Source organism: Mandrillus leucophaeus, unplaced genomic scaffold, assembly GCF_000951045.1.
Source record: "Mandrillus leucophaeus isolate KB7577 unplaced genomic scaffold, Mleu.le_1.0 Scaffold64, whole genome shotgun sequence".
NCBI lineage: Eukaryota > Metazoa > Chordata > Mammalia > Primates > Cercopithecidae > Mandrillus > Mandrillus leucophaeus.
This window is the reverse complement of record NW_012106919.1, coordinates 6,290,707-6,307,310: the sequence shown is the minus strand read 5'-3', so window position 1 is coordinate 6,307,310 and position 16,604 is coordinate 6,290,707. Positions and strand designations below refer to the sequence as shown.

The following is a 16,604-nucleotide window of genomic DNA, read 5'->3' as shown; positions in this document are numbered from 1 at the left end:
AGGCATGAGAATTGCTTGAAACCGGGAGGCAGTGGTTGCAATGAACCAAAACTGTACCACTGCACTTCCGCCTGGGCAACAGAGCAAGCCCCTGCGCTACCTCTGTGGCCCTCCCTAGATGAGCGAACAAAGGTACCTACCCCAATTATTTATAAGCCAGGTATGACACTAGGCTTTCTGGGATTCACACTACTGTTTCCGCTGAAACTTGTTTGTGGGATAAATGGTAATGAAAGTGGGACTCCGATGAATAGATCACATGATTGCATAAACCTTGTTTCCATAGAAAACCAACTAAAATTCCCCATCATTGCTCTAAAACTTATGTGTCTCTTATCAGGTCATAGTCCTTTGAAGAAACACTCTGATAAACTATCTGGGGGAAACATGCGTAATTGTTCTGTGAGTTGTTTTCCTTATAAGAAACGACCAAAAATAGGATTATGGCCTGACTGATCACCTTAATTTAGCAAGCTGGCTTCCTGTAAGCCCCGGCGGACCTCTCCAGCCTCACACATGCTGGCTCTTAGCTGCTCTGTGGGCGCTGGCGATGCTGCCAACATCTTTCAGGGTGACTTTGCTCACATTCCTCTTCTCCAGCAACCTCCCTTCTTCAGAGTTTAATATCCACATCCTCTAAGGTCTCTATTATTTTTCCAACTTAAGTTAGCTAATCCCCAAATGGGACACCAACCTGTACACATGTATCTGCTCTCACCTCTGAGAAACTGCACTGCCCACTTTCATACCTGAAACGCATGTCCTGCTCCTGGCTCCCGACTCTTCAGCCCCACCTGCTCCATGGAGCTTTTCAATAATAACAGCCCCTGGCCTCCGTTCCATCTCTATAATTCTGACAGCCCCATATGTACAGTGATCTAATAACTCACTCACCCAGGCCTTTAAAAAACACCTATGATCCATTGCGCCATTCACTTGTAACTGGTTCCGTTCCATTTTGCACTTTGTAATCTTGTACAATGTCAGAAACACAATTAACATTTCATTAATGCTGTTGAAGTACTAAAAAAATAAGATCACAAAGAAAAGCAGCAGTGTCCTGTATTGAAGAGTAAAATTGGACACAAATAATTTACTTCTTCAAGGGTTATAACTTTTTACTTTGACTAATGTGACTAAGTACCCTGTGCTGTGCCCATGCCGTGAGTTAGACACTATGGTCTTAACTTGGAACTTACTGTAAGGATTTCTCAACCCAAGATGACGGACTGTAATGTCTTCTAATAAATAAGAAAATGTTTGGATGTGCCAGCTTTCAGAAAATGGAAAAATGAATAATTGTGCCAAAAATCTGTGTTTTTTTTTTAACTCCTCACTGCAACATAAGCAAAGTAGTGTACACTGGACAGACACCAAATCAGCTAATACTCTCTTCTCAGTACATCCTAAAGCGGGCAATGGTTTCACAAAGCACTATCCACCCCTACACCTCCGAAACAGAACAAGACAGCAAGCTACTTCAAACATGGCCCAGAATTCATGAGTTCTTGTTAAGCCTCAAAAATATCTGCATCCAAAACCACTGAGATAAAATCACTGGGCTTAGCAGCAGCATCAACAGTAGCACCTTAAAGTAGCCAGGGAGGGCCAGGCAGCAGCCAAGATGCAGTGAGGACTGAGCTCATACACATAAGTTCCTTCTATAATACGTTGGCTTTCTAGAATGTATCCTTTTAGTAGGTGGTATTTATCCAGCATCATTTTGAACCTTCCTTGTTCAGACCAAAGCAATGAAAAGGAAGAAAGTCCCCAAATGCTAGGAGCACACTTTTTGGCCAGCTGAGTCTATTGATTAGAGATGTCAGAATTTCAACTCTTCGGCTGGGCATGGTGGCTCACACCTGTAATCCCAGCACTTTGGGAGGCTGAGGCAGGTGGATCACTTGAGGCCAGGAGTTCGAGACCAGCCTAACCAACATGGCAAAACCCTGTCTCTACTAAAAATACAAAAATTAGCCTGGTGTGGTGGCACATCCCTATAATTTCAGCTACTTGGGTGGCCGAGGCATGAGAATTGCTTGAAACCGGGAGGCAGTGGTTGCAATGAACCAAAACTGTACCACTGCACTTCCGCCTGGGCAACAGAGCAAGCCCCTGCTTCAAAAAAATTAAAGTATTTCAACTCTTCTACCCTTCAGGAAGGGTGTAAAATCCAAAGTAGTGGCAATATTTATACATATCTAAAGATGTCTATGTCTCTTCTCATTGTGGTCTGGGGTACACTGGGAAAAGGGCAACCCGTGGAGCATCTTCTAGGCTCTTTCCTAGGCTGAAGGGAGAAGACACAAGTCACATTTGTGAGGGCTGAGGCTTGATTAGTCAGCTCCAGCTTACTCATGGCTGATATCCTCAATCAAAACTTGCACACACACAAAAAATCAGTAATGATAAGAAACAGTCTGTCATCTAGAAATGGCTTATTGTTTTACCGTTTCTGTGACTTCCCCCAGAGGTCTGCCTGAAAGCCCAGTTAGCCTGGTGGTGGGGACACCTCTGTACAATAGAGAACCACAGGGAAAGATCTTTAGTGCACAGGAAATGGGCTGGAATGAGGCAGCAGTTGCCTACAAGGACCGAACAATTTCCAGAGCCCTCAGAGGCACCAACCCACTGTTGTGAAGAGGCACCAGGCAGGTGAGAGACAATAGGCACAGGCTGCAGAATCATAAGTAGTGCTCGGAAGATGGGCAGGAAACCAGGGCTGCGCCAAGAGGCCACATGGCCAACAGCACGGGTCAGCCTGAACTCAAAAGAATTCTGGAGATGGAAGGGGAGACCTTCGGGATCAGCTAGCCCAGTCCTTATTTTATAGGGGCTGAGAGCTATTCAGCAACTTGTCCAAGGTCACAAAACTAGTGAGTAGAAGGACGAGGGCCAAAATCCAAGCCTCCTGTCTTGAAAGACAAGGAAACAAATGTTATCACAATTTAGCTAACTATATCAATTCCTTTCAGTGTTTTCAAAGATCTATTTTGACTAACATGTAAAGACATACTAGTGTACTGTGGTTATGAACCCACGCTCTGGAGCCAGACTATCTGGGTTTGAATCCCAGGTCTGCCACTTACACTGTGACCCTGAGCAAGTGACTTCACCTCTCTGTGACTTAGTTTGCTCATCTACTAAATAGGGGTAACAATAGTGCCTACTCTCATGGGACTATGAAGCCTCCTAAATAAGTTCATCTATGGAAAGTGCATTAGCCAGTCTCAGCTGCTCAGGAGGCTGAAATGGGAGGATGACTTCAGCCTGGGAGGTTGAGGCTGCAGTGGGCTATGACTGCAACGTTACACTCCAGCCTGGGTGACAGAGACCCCATCTCTCTAAAAAAAGGAAAGAAAAAAAAAAAAAAGCATAGTGCCTGGCACAAAATAAATGCTACAAAAAAGGCAGACAGGAATTTCCTGGGAAGGAACGAACCCTCATATTGGTTTCTCTGCATCACACCTGGTCCCCAACCCCCAATTCATCTTAGTCATAGGTTACTGCCTTTTTCCCACAATGCCTAGGGCTAATGCTTCTAAGTCACACCCCTCTCTCCTAATCCATTCAGGCCCAACCCAGTCAGATATTAGCTCAACCAGCCAAAATGGTGGAAGAGGCGAAAATTCTGAATAAATGCTTATGTCACTACCGGCCATCCAGCCTGTCACCTCTTAGATCTCTGCTGCCAAAACCCGGAATTCAGAAGTCACCTCTCTTGACCCTCACCTCCTACTTTTCTAGATTACCCACTCCCTTGCACCTCAGAATCTGCTTTTATGCCCTCATCATGCCCTCCAGGCCCTCAAACCTTCTGCAGGTGCATCAGGCCTGGAAGCCCCACTCACCTGCCCATCCCACCTGTACTGCTTGGCTACTCTTTCCTGTGATGTTCTCATCAGTTCCCTTGGTTCCCTTATCCCTCATCCTTCCACCCTCATTCCATGGAGAGACCACATGATGCTGTCTCTCTTAGGCTGCCAAACTTGGTGGGATAAAGCCAGGAAACTAGGCCCACTGCCTCCACTACAGACCTAAGCTATCCTCCATCCTTCATTGCTAACTGAATGTCTGTCACATTCCCATGGGGTCCAGCCCCAGCCCACTCTCCTCCAGCTCTGACTCTGACCATGGCTTTGCCTCAGTCCCACTGAGAAAGCCCAGACTACCAAGTAATTTGTGTGCCAAACACTCCTCCAGACATGCTTCTCAAACTTTAGCATGCATTGGAATCCCCTGGGGATCTTGTTCAAATACAAACTTTGATTCACAAGGTTGGACCTGAGGTTCCCCCAGGTGCTGCCAATGCTGGTGGTCCACAGAACACACTTGGGGTAGCAGATTTCTAGGAACTTACACACACTAATGTTTGCATTCTTCTAAATATATTGTTTTTAATCTTCATGGAAAACCTTCGAGAGAGGTATTATTCCCATTTCACAGAGACAGAAAGTGAGATTCAAAGAGGTTAGAAAATCTGTCCAAGGTTCACGCTGAGGGGAGGCAGGATTCAAATGAAAGGCTGATTCTGAAGCCTGAACCCCATTTTTTCCTCTTTTAACTGGGAGATGAAGTAAGGATGGAAGAGTATAAAGAACAGAAGTAGGTTTTAAAAACACACATGTTATGGCTTATTTGTAATACAAACTATTAAAATCTTCTTAGCTGATATAAGAGAAAGATGGATTACAAAATGCAAGAGTCCCTTTGCTAGAGATTCTGCCTAACAGCCAAAGACCAAAAAGCTATCAGAGAGTAAGTTAATTCCACCAATCAACATGGAAGAAGACATCCAGAGGGACACAGAGGAAACTTTATATGTGTGCAGATAAAGAAAGAAAGAACATACAGGCCAGGCGCAGTGGCTCACAATATTTTGGGAGGCTGAGGCAGGAGGATCACTTGAGGCCAGGAGTTTGAGACCAGTCTGAGAAACACAGCAAGACCTTGCCTCTAAAAAAAGATAAAAAATTAGCCAGGCATGGTGGTGCAGTCAGTCCTAGCTACTCAGGAGGCTGAGGTGGGAGGACTGCTTGAGCCCAGGAGTTTCATGCTGCAATGAGCTGTGATTGCACCACTGTAATCCAGCCGGGGTGATAGCGTGAGATCCTGTCCTAAAAAGAGAGAGACAGGGAACAAGGGAACATATAGATAATCTCTAACTAGCACATCTGGGGAAGCTTTGGGGCTATTCTTAGGGCAGTCTGAGAGCACTGCAGAGACTGCAGAGAGCACCACACTGCTCTCTGCACGCTCTCCTCTCCCTCTCCTTTCTCTCCTCTCTGGCTTTTCAAGGCTAGGGTTTCTATTTGCACCCCAACCCCCCATGCCACCTTCTCTGGAGTCCACACCCAGTAGTCACGGCTGCTCACTGCTCTTCAGCCTGTCCTTTGCCATGAGAGTCTCCCAGCTGGCCTGTGGGCCTGCTTGGAGACTCCTGGATCCTGTTTAAGTTGATCTGGTTCTGCCGTGCCCCGAGCCACTACCCTCACAGTGGTCTTCTGCTCCACACCACCTGAAAAGGTGGGCGATCGTTTCTGACTCAAGAGTTCCTTCCCCATCCCACCCACTTCTCAAGTTCTGTGATTTCCCTTCCTCCTTCACTGTTTGGGCAGACTTCACAGTGCCCATATCCAAGGGCTTCTCTGTCTTTATCCTTCCAGTTCTGCAGCAGCATGTGACCAATCCCTCTTTAACGAGTCCACTCACACCCATCTCTGCTTTGCTTCCGAGAGCTGTGCTCTCCCGGTACTTCTCCCCTTCCCTGACTACTCCTAGCACTCTCCCTTTCATTTCCTGTCTCCTCACTGCAGGCATTTCCAAGAACCTGCCCTTTGACCCTCATCTCAATCGTCCACTTTCTGACATCTAGTGCATTTTGTCCGACCCTTTGAGGGCAGATCTCAGTCTGCTCTGTTCATAGAGCAATCCTCAGAACAATGCCCGGCGTGTAATAGCAGGCGCTTGCTCAATATTTGCTGAATAAATGAGCTGCTAGCCGTGTTACTGAGCTTCTCACCTTGCATCTTCAAACAGCTCATTCCAAGGCTCGGGCTAAAGGGCTGTAGTTCACCAAGTGAAGGAGAGAACTGCCATCCTTCGTCAAATCATAGCACACACAGGAAATGATAATATCTGTGTAGCTCTCCAGGTAAGCAGGCCTTTGGATTTAGAGGCAGCCCCTGCCCTGTGGGTATCAATATCATGACAACCCACCTGAAACCCATGTGGGTCCTTACTGCGGCCCATTAGCTGGGAAGTTCTGTCTAGCCCAGCTCTAAAGAAGAGCAAGGAAGAGCCATTATCAGAATATTCCTGGCTTGGAGTCACTTTTAAGCTCCAAGAAGTAACTCATCTATCTGCCTACTATCTCTATTTCATTAGGATTCCAAGGTAGCACCCACTCTGAAATGTGCCCGGAACCCTTAGGCACAATTTCACTCTTCACTATTCTAAGCCAAATTCATCCTAGACAGAGCAACAGTAGCCACGGGTTCTTCTCCACTCCTATGAAATACCCCAAGTGATGTAAATATTTTCACATTCCAACTGCTTGTAAAGGTGTGAAACAGGATGCAATTAAGGGCCCAGAACATTTTACTTAGACTTGAATCATGCTGCTTAGTGACTCCATAATCTACCACAAACACTTACAGAGTATTGTGGAGAAATCAGCCTTCAAAGAACACAAGCAAATACACAGAGCCATGATCTCCAGCCTAATGGAAACGCATATTGCTGGGACGCGACAGTGTTAACTACTGGGTCGAATTCTGTTGCTTCCCAAAGACTACAGTTGGTGTGGGGAGAAATAGTCCAAGATCGAAAAAACCACCGACTGTGCCAACTGCAGCACTTCGCCTTTTCCAGAAGATAAATTATGAAGAATTTTTGCCAGTTCAAGTTATTTTCCCAAAGCAGAGTCAAATGACCCTTGCAACCCTGCCTTGAAGAGACCAATGCAATTAAACGAAAACAGCTATGAACTGCCTGGACAGCATCCCTCCAACTTCGTTTCATAAAGTGAGATGCAGACACACACCGACAGACAAGCACACACCTTATTTAACTGCCAGACGCAGTGCCAATGTGAAAATGCACATTCAATCTATGGGTGGAAAATCAGCAAAGCAGTTCATCGCTAAAACAAAATAGCCACATAAATGTCGACTAGCTTGCTGCCTTGCAAGGAACGATCACTGACAACTAGAGTTCCTATTCAGCAGGCTAATAAGAATAATTATAGCCAGGGCAGGCATTAATCAGCTTGGCAGATACAGGAATTCTGTTAACAAGGCTAAAATGAGTGCCAAGGAATCTCTGAAGGCCACAACACTTCAAAGACTGTTAAAGCTGGATGGATTCACTAGGGTTCCTCCCGCTGGCCTTCCTCCTCCTTCAGGCTTTCCAGAGACAGTTGCATTTAGGCCCGTCCTCAGAGCCGACATGGCCACCTGCTAGGGTTGCAGGGATGCCACACCTCTGAGGTACATGCTGGCACTATCCTTCCCTTCAGGAAGTGTGCCTGGGCTGCACTAATCCTGGATCCTCCTATTTCTAAATGCACTTTCACTTTCAAACCACTATCATCCTTCTTCACCTAAGCTAATCTCAAGCAATACACAGCATAAGGTTTAGCGACTATAAGTCAACTTTTCCTTAGAAGAGACAGAATGGAGTCCTGAGATCAGATCCTGGGTCTTCTAGGGAATATCTGTATGACTCTAGACAAGTTAACTAACTTTTCTAGGCATCAGTTTCCTTATCTGTAAAAAAGAGAAAATAATAGTGACTTTCTCAAAGTATTGCTGTGAGGAATAAATACCAGAATGTATGTCAGAGCTTGATGCTTGATATGCCATCTAGAAATAGTAGCTATTATTAGTCTGTGCCCATTAGGTGCAAAGCCTTGTACAGAAGCTATGAGGAAAAAAAACAAACAAAATATTCAGTATGCAGAGACACACACACATTAGACAGGAATGGTTGTGCGTGGGCAGGAGGGTGGACACATTTTTTTCCTTTTTTTTTTTGAGACAGGGTCTCACTTTGTTGCCCAAGCTGGAGTGCAGTGGTGCAATCACGGTCCCCTACAGCCTTGACCTCCCAGACTCAAGTGATTCTCCCCATTCAGCCTCCCAAGTAGCTGGAACCACAGGCACATGCCACCATACCCAGCTAACTTTTCTTATTTTTTAGTAGAGATGGGGGTCTCACTATGTTGCACAGGCTGGTCTCGATCTCCCGATCTCAAGCAGTCCTCCTGCCTTGGTCTCCCAAAGTTCTGGGATTGCAGGCATGAGCTGACATGTTTAGCCCAGATTTTTCTTTTGACCTTGTATCCTTTATAAGTAACACAGAGACTGCTAGCTGTTCCCTCAAAATCTGTCCTTCCCTTCTTCCATAGTAGCTGGCACATGGCTTCCCAGTTTTCCTTACAGCTAGTGTGGCATGGGCCCAAAGTCTCTCCAATAGAACGTGTGCAGAAATGACGTGTGCCACTTTCAAGTCTGACCCACAAAGCCTCCATATATTCTACTCCATACTCTTTTCCTCCTTTGTAGGGGCTGGAATGGTGAAGATGACTACCAAAGTGATCTTAGAAACTGTGAGTTGAAGACAGCGAAACTGCTACCAGCTGGGGAGCCAGAATGACTGTGGAAAGCAGGGTTCCCACCCAACCCTTCCCTCTGAAGCATCTCCCTCACATTGTTATATAAGACACATCTATTGTCTGAACCACTATGCTTCGAGTTTGTTACAGCAGTTTAGCCTACCTGATTAATACAAAGTCCTTTTATATTATTTGAATTCTAAAATACTGATGTGATGCTTTTGACACTTAAAAAAGTATCTCAATAGATTTACCAAAATAAAGACATAAATGAAGAAAATGTGTTAATCCCACCCTACAATCTCTGTGCCTTCCACTCTCCAATTTATGTTGCACTAGTTGAGGGTTTATCCTCCTCAACACATCACCCTGTCCTCCTAATCTCGCCCTACAAACTTTTAATGGCTTACCCATTCCCACAGATAAAACGACATATATATTTATAAGTATTCAGTCAGCCAATATGTAACAAACACCCAGTATGGGTTATATATCCTATTAGTAATAGGGACATTGTAGTGAACAAAACCAATGTGGCCCCTGCCCCCAGGGGAAACAATCGGAGTAGGGAACAGACAATTACATACAATGAAGTAAATATATGCTCTGATGACAGGGCACAGACTGCCTGGCAGCACCCAGAGCACCAAGAAATCTACCCCTCCCAGTCCAGACTCCTCAGCACAGCACGCAAAACCTACAGGATCTATCTCAAACCCACCTTTCCTCTCCCATTATTTCCTCCTCCCCCAAATAATTGCACCCCCATTTCCTCCTCCTCCCAGTTACATAGAACTTACGTGCCATTTCTGAATGAGCCATGTACTTTCACTCATCCACACTTTAGGCTTTTCCCCAGAGCCTAGAATGCTCTTCTATCCTTTCTTTCAAAATTCTAATTATCCTCAAGGCTCAGCTCAAATGTCACCTCTTCAGCAAAACCAGCCCCAACCCCCAAGTCAAAATTAATCATCCCCTTCCTTGTTTCCCACACTTGGTTTCCACGTCAGGTATTTCATTCAGGCCTGTGGTTAGCTATTTTATCCTCTGTCCACTCACACCCACCAGCCGCTCAGGCAGATGCTGTGTCTTGGTCATTTGTCTGGGACTCCCAGTATTGAACACACGGTTGCACACAGAGTGGCACTCTCTCTGTGAATGCGGCACATTTCTTGAGTGGCCACTCAAGAAATGCCACACTGAGTGGACGGGCAAGACAGATCAGACACAGGCAATGGATGTGAAACCTGCCCTATGTGGCTGGGTGGGTTCTGGTGCGATCATGGTAGGTAGGTTTAGAAAGGCTTCATGGAGAAAGTGAGTTTTAGGGGAAAAAGAAAATACTAATACACAGGCAAGAGGTGAGAAGTAGAAGGGGCGGAAAGTTTAATATAGTCTACATAAAGGACAGCAAACAGGTTAGATAGAACAAAGTGTGTGAGCCAGAGAAGACTGGAGGGGAGGACACTAGGGGCAACATCTTCTTGGAGGAAAGTCATAAGGACCCAGTGAGAACAGGTGGGAGCCCCAAAAATGATCATTTAGGAAAAGGATGAGCTTAAAAGGGAGGCTGGAGGAAATAACCAACCAGGAAGACACCAATTGTGTGGGAAACAATTGGGACCTGGGCTAAGACAGTAGCCGTAGAAACAGGAAGGAAAGGAAGAAGCTGGAGTCTGTGCTATGGGGAGACGCAAGAATTGAGAGACTATGTGAATGTGGAGGTCAAAAAGAGCAGTGATACCAAGATTATACTCAGGTTACTCCCTAGGAGGAAAGATGATCTTGCTTATCAATGTATTACATTTCAGGGATCAGTACAGTGCTAGAGTAGTGTAACACAGGGAGACCTTCCCAGAGGTCAGGCTGAAGTCACGCCAAGTGAGATTCTGTGGCAGCAGAGTTATCAGGAGGGTCATCAATGGTTCAGAGAACTGTCAGGTGAAAAGGCACCGGCTAGTGACACCACAGAAATTCCCAGCGTAATTCATAGGAGGCATCCAGCCAGGACAGGATATGCTGGAGTACAATCAAGATTTCCCCAAGCTGTGCTTTCCCCACTTGTATTTTGCTTTTGTCAGTCTCTCTTTGCCCCCTTCCCTCTTCCCCCCTCATTATGATTACTCAAGGGCATTGTTTTCAAAGTTTTCAAAGTTCTACCTCATCCCACCCTCATAACTGGTACCCGGGTTGTTCAAAGAACTGCACAACTCTAGGGGGAGTCATTCACACAGACTACAAAGTGAACAGCAGCTCCCGAAGTTGCACAGTGCACAATCTGTGCAAACCCAGGCCACGGCCCTGCTTGACCTAGACACACACAGTCAATAAATGTGTGTGGACTATAACAGCAGTGCACCACTAACATACAACTTACAAGGGTCCCGCAGTGAAAAGTAAAGATTAAAGGCACTACCACCGGGTGTGGTGGAGCATGCCTGTAATCCCAGCACTTCAGGAGGCTCAGGTGGGAGAGTCAATTGAGCCCAGGAGTTTGAGGCTTCAGTGAGCTATGGTTGTGCCACTGAACTCCAGACTGGGTGACAGAGTGAGGCTTTGTTTCAAAAATAAAAACAAAGCACTAGGATCAGGGACTATAGAAAAGATGCCATAAAACTAAGTGGAAGATCTGGAAGCTTTCTGCACATGGGCTGAAGCTGAAGCAATGTGGCTGGACGAGCTCTCTGAGGGAGTCAGTTCAGAAAATCTCTTCAAGGTGAAGGAAGAAAACACAGAAGCTAGCAAGGCTGGTTTACCAGCAGCAGGAGTCACGGGGCTTAGAGCAGTGTGGGCCCCCGGTGTCCCCAGTAGGGGAGTGGCTGTAGAAGGCCTTCTCTGGGACCCTCCGACCGTAAGTGCAGAGTAGTCATTTGCCCTGTGAGCAGCTGGGACCTGGATGGGACGGACACCGCACACCATGCGCTCTGTAAAAGACTCAGATCTGCCTTCTCTAGGGGCTTGGAAGAGAACCCAAGGCCGGGTCACAAGAATCATCTTGTCCTGGTTGACACTGACCACAAGGATCCAAGAATATCAAAGCATTTAAGAGTCGGCCCTGGGGTACCATGGTGGGCACTTAATAAACATATTTCCGTGGCTGGCTAGGATCACCATGTGGATCTACGTGAAGATGGTGTCTGTGTATGGAGTGAATGGAAAATGGAGAGGGAAAAAACCCACAAAAGATTCCTTGGGTGGGGGGAGGGCGCTGGGCCAAAACCTCACGGGGCACCGAGGGTTTCCGGAGGGTGGAAGATGAGGGGACAGTAAGGGAGGAAAAGTAACAGGTAGAAAAAGTTGGAGAAGCCAGGCTCTTAGGTCTTTGTGTATAAATACGCAGCTAGGCAGCTTCAAGAAAAGCTAAAAGAAAAGACTGAGGCAGACAATCTAGCCACGACGAAAATGACGGCAGGACTCGCCCGCCGATTTCCATTGTAACGCTCCGGGCCACCCTGTGACCTTCGTGGAAGGAAGTTGGAGGATTCTCTCGCTTCCCTGGAAAGGCAACTCCGCGCGGGCTGGGCGAAGAGAGACCCGGCCGGCGGCGGCTATGGCGGGGCATATCAAAGGCTCACATTTCCGCTCTCGAGCGGGGGACCCGGGCCGGGACCGCAGCACCTTCCGGGCCGGGAGTTCAAGGTGAGCCGGGCTCCCGGCGGCCAACAGGTAGGGAGGGCTGGGGAAAGCCGGCCCCGGCCACTCCCCCCGGCACATGTTGGGGGCGAGGCTCGGCCTGGCGGAGCCGCCACTTGCACCCCGCGCGCGGGGCCCGGGCGGATTCGCGCCAGGCTCCGGGCGGCCCCGCGGCCGCTCCCCGCCGGGCCAAGCAGCCCGCGCACCCCGGCCGGGTTTCCCGGGAGCAGCCCGGGCACCCTCAGTGACCCAGGCCGCGCGCTGCAGCCGCGCCCCGCCGAGCCCTCCACGGCCCTGCCAGACCCCCTGCGCCCCGCCGAGCCCCGCGCACACTCACCCAGCGACAGGAGCGCCAGCAGCAGTGGCCTCGGCGCCAGGCGCCCCATGCTCGCCCGGCGGGAGCGACTCTCCCCCTCCTCCTCCTTCCCCGCCGCCTCTCCTCCTCCTCCTCCTCCAGCTCCGGCTGCTCCAGAGTCGGCGCTCCTCCGCCTGGGCCGCGCGCCTGCTCCGCTCTCCTCGCGAGCCGATAAATCCCAGCGCTGGGGCGTACGTGCGCCCCTGGCTCCGCTCGCTCCCTCCCGCCTCCTTCCCTCCCTCCTCCAGCCGGCCGGGCCCGGGAGCCGGCCCCGCCGATCCGAGTGTGCAGCCCCGACCGCTTCCCGAAAGCAGAAGGGAAGAACCGCAGCGCCCGCCCGCCCGCGCCTCCCATCCGGCGCTTTGCCAGCAACAAACACAAACTTTCCCAAGCCCCTCCCCGCTCCAGGTAACGGAGGAAGCGCAGGGGCCACCCGCTTAAAGGCGAGGAGGCGTCGGAGCCCACCCTGCCTTCCCCTCTAGGCCCCCACCCCACGAGAAACTTTCCTCCGACCTTTAAAAGTTGGCCTGGGAAAGACTCGTCTGGAAATCCCTTCGCTTTAGCCCTATCCCGGGACACCCCGCGTTCCATCACGCTGGAGTCACCCACGCGTGTCTAGTCTATCCTCAATCAACTCCCCGCTCGTTCGGCCTCTCGTCCTGAGCTAAACACCCCAGCAACCAGCCGCTTGGCCTATGCCAAAAATTACGCAGATGGGAGCGAAGGAGCTGAAAGGACTTTTGAAGGCCACGGATTCCAACGTCTACCATACAGAGGCCTTAAGTGTTTCGGTGAGGTGCCCAAGGATTCACAGGGAAGGGGCAAAATCAGAACCCCGCTGTCCTGACTGCCCACTCCCCGGTGATTTGGGTGGGCCTGCCTCCTCCTTACCCAGCACCCTCCCTCTCCTCAGCGCCTGTGGCACTGATTAGAACAGCTCCACACAAAGACACCCATTTAAAAAACAAACGAAACCCAAGTGTATTAATAGCTATAGTACTTCATATAGAATGTACTCTTAAGACTTCATATTTCTTGCTCTAAGTGGACACCACTGGTTGCCAATAAAGACTCATACTTCCCCCCACAATAGAGTTTTGTGCTTTTGATTTGAATACAAAAGGCCCCACGGGTATTGGGAGAAACGGAGCATTCCTTGCTTGAAACTTAGCAAGCATGATTCAGACACGCAAGGAGCAGGACTGGTGCCCACTGCCCCTCACTGGGCTTTCATTCACATGTGGAAAACGGATCACAGATGCTTATGCGGAAACTGCCCACACTCACACTGGGGTAGAACACTACTTTTACTCTCATGCATCCATCTTTCAACCAACAAATGTTTCTTATTTCCACTATCAAATGTGTGATTAGCCAGGTATGAACCCTTTGGAAAGAGTCTTAAAAATTCATTCCTGGTGGTGCAACGTTATTGTACTTAATGGCACTGAATGGTACCCTTAGAAATGTTTAAAATTGCTAGGCATGGTAACTGGTGCCTGTAATGCTAGCTACTCAGAAGACTGAAGTTGAGGGCGGGGGGGGGGGGAGAGGGAGGCCGGGAGCGGGGGCGAGGATGGTGTTGCTTGAGACCAGGAGTTTTTATTTGTTTTGTCTTTTTTCTTTATTTCATTTTTGAGACAGGATCTCGATCTGTCACCCAGGCTGAAGTGCAGTGGTGCGATCAGGGATCACTGCTGCCTTGACCTCCCAGGCTCAAGCAATCCTCCCACCTCCACCTCTCAATAGCTGGGACCACATATGTGTGCCACCACACTCTAGCTAATTGTTTCTATTTTTTTGTAGACACTGGAGTCTCCCTATGTTGGCCAGGCGGGTCTTGAACTCCTGGGCTCAAGCGATTTTCCTGCCTCAGCCTCCCAAAGGACTAGGATTACAGGTCTGAGCCACTGGGCCAGAACTTTTTCTTGTTTTTCTTTTTTCTTTGTTTTTGAGGCTGGAAGTTTGAGACCACTTGGGCAACATTGTGAGACACTGTCTCTAAAAAAAAAGTTGTAATTTTAAAATGGTAAATTTTGTGTTATGTACATTTTATACAATAATTTTTTTAAAATTTTTTTCTGCCACCAAGCCTTTCCTGGTTCCGTTCATACACACTGTAATTCCTTTCTCTTCCCCATCCCAATTCTTCCCTAGAATTTTGCAGGGAAGTTTTCCAATTTCATTCAATCAACCTTGAATGCAAGCCTAATGTTAGGCCTTGGAAGATAGTGGAGCTTCAGAGAAATGTGAGGCCTGGCACCTTCAGCAGCTCAGATTTCAGCTCATCCTTCATCTTTCCTTTTCTTAACCACCTAGAAAACTTAATGTCTGAACCATACATTGTGGCACTTGGTCACATTCATTTTAGCGAAACATATACACTGCCCCCATCTCTGTCTAATAATGCATGGGCCTAAGAAGCTGTCACATTTTCACCTTGTATCCCACCTTATGGCAGAGTAGATGTTTTAAAAACTCTTTTGTTTAATAAACAATGCGTGACAGGAACTGTGCCTAGCACATGGTCCTAATGTATATTTATAGAGTGAATTAATGGCACACACTGGGCTAGATCCTGGGGGTACAGGGATGAAGCAGACAGTTCCTGCCCTTGAGGAGCCTACAGTTTGTGCATCGTGATAGCATGTGCAAGGTAGAGTCGTGACACCACAAGGGAGCGGCCAGTCCAGGAGGAGGCTGTCATGACTATGCATTGAGTCTTGAGTCTTGAAAAATTGGTAGGTCTTTAGCTGTGGGGTGTAGGGATAAGCTTACAATACATGTTGTGTATTTAGTGTGATAGAGATTCTTCTTGCCTCACCCACGCCCAGGTGTTATTAAATTAATGATGCACCTTACAATCATGGGAATAACAGTGGTTAACCGTTGAAATGATTAGAATAAATAAAATTGTCTAGGTAAGGCAGGTAGAATGAGAACTGAAGTGGGTAGCCTGCTGGTGGCTGGCAGTTAACTGTCATGGGAGTTAACCAAAGAGCCATTTTTTTAGCAAAAAATAAGCATAAATTGATAACTCTAGACTGTTGGTTATAACCACCACACCCTTTGCACATTCCTGACTACCAATGGATAAAGGAAGAAGCACTCACAGCAGACTGGCACAATTTGTTAATTCATGACTCTGGAATCTGATGATGCTTTTACTATGAAAGATATTTATTTACCAGAGTGAGTAACCTTCTATACAGCTAAGGCTTTTGCCCCAACCAGTTGTTCTCCTGTCTTAGTCTGTGGGCTTGCCTGGGGCAGGAAGACTCACTCTCCAGCAATTCTAATTGATTCACGCCCACCCCCAAGGAGAGTGCCGACATAGGTTTCTTTTCTCCAACCATAGTGCCCCCAAGGGGCACTGGTCATAGCAGTCAGATCTTATGGTCTTCTGGTTACACATGTCTTTCTGCAGGTGATACCCCTAAAACCTTACAAGAGTCCTCATACTATTACGCCAAACAAGTTTCCCTGCTGAGATCAGGCAAAAACATCATCATATTATTTAACTTTGTGAATGAAAATGTTAAAAAGTTCCCAGTGAATGAAACTGCTGATCTGAGATTCACCTAGACTTGGGGTTTTTGGCCCTGCCACACGCACACAGTCTCCAAATGACCCTGACCCCTACCTACTTCAGCAGGGGCTCAGGGACAGTTGTTCCATGGCAACGTTGCATTCCAGTAATCATTTTCACCTCAGTCTTCCTTGTTCCATGTCCAGATGTATATTTTCCTAGTTAAAGTTAAACAGGGATGACTAAGCAAAAAGAAATTTAGGATTAAATTACAGAATTAGAAAATGAAATTAAAAGTTAAAAAGGGAGGGGTGGTGAGAGGAGGCCTTTATTTCCCCATGAGTGAGAGTCCTGCAATACTGGTGAGATTAGTGGGAAGCTGTAGAATGCTCATCTGACAAGTTTGAAAACAGCAAGGGACCTCATCTGTTTGGTGTGGGCTAAGCAGGGTCCTGCCTGAGGGCTGGTCC

At 47.7% G+C, this 16,604-nt stretch overlaps 1 protein-coding gene across 1 annotated transcript in view; it reads right to left on the bottom strand.

Moving 5' to 3' along the window:
* Positions 1–12,911, bottom strand: part of PTGFRN (prostaglandin F2 receptor inhibitor) — a 77,993-nt gene extending 65,082 nt beyond the window's left edge. Inside the window, exon 1 of the mRNA XM_012000837.1 lies at positions 12,588–12,911. Coding sequence (XP_011856227.1) covers positions 12,588–12,636 — 49 coding nt within the window. The 5' untranslated portion in view covers positions 12,637–12,911. The remainder of the gene's footprint in view (positions 1–12,587) is intronic.
* Positions 12,912–16,604: the final 3,693 nt, after the last annotated feature.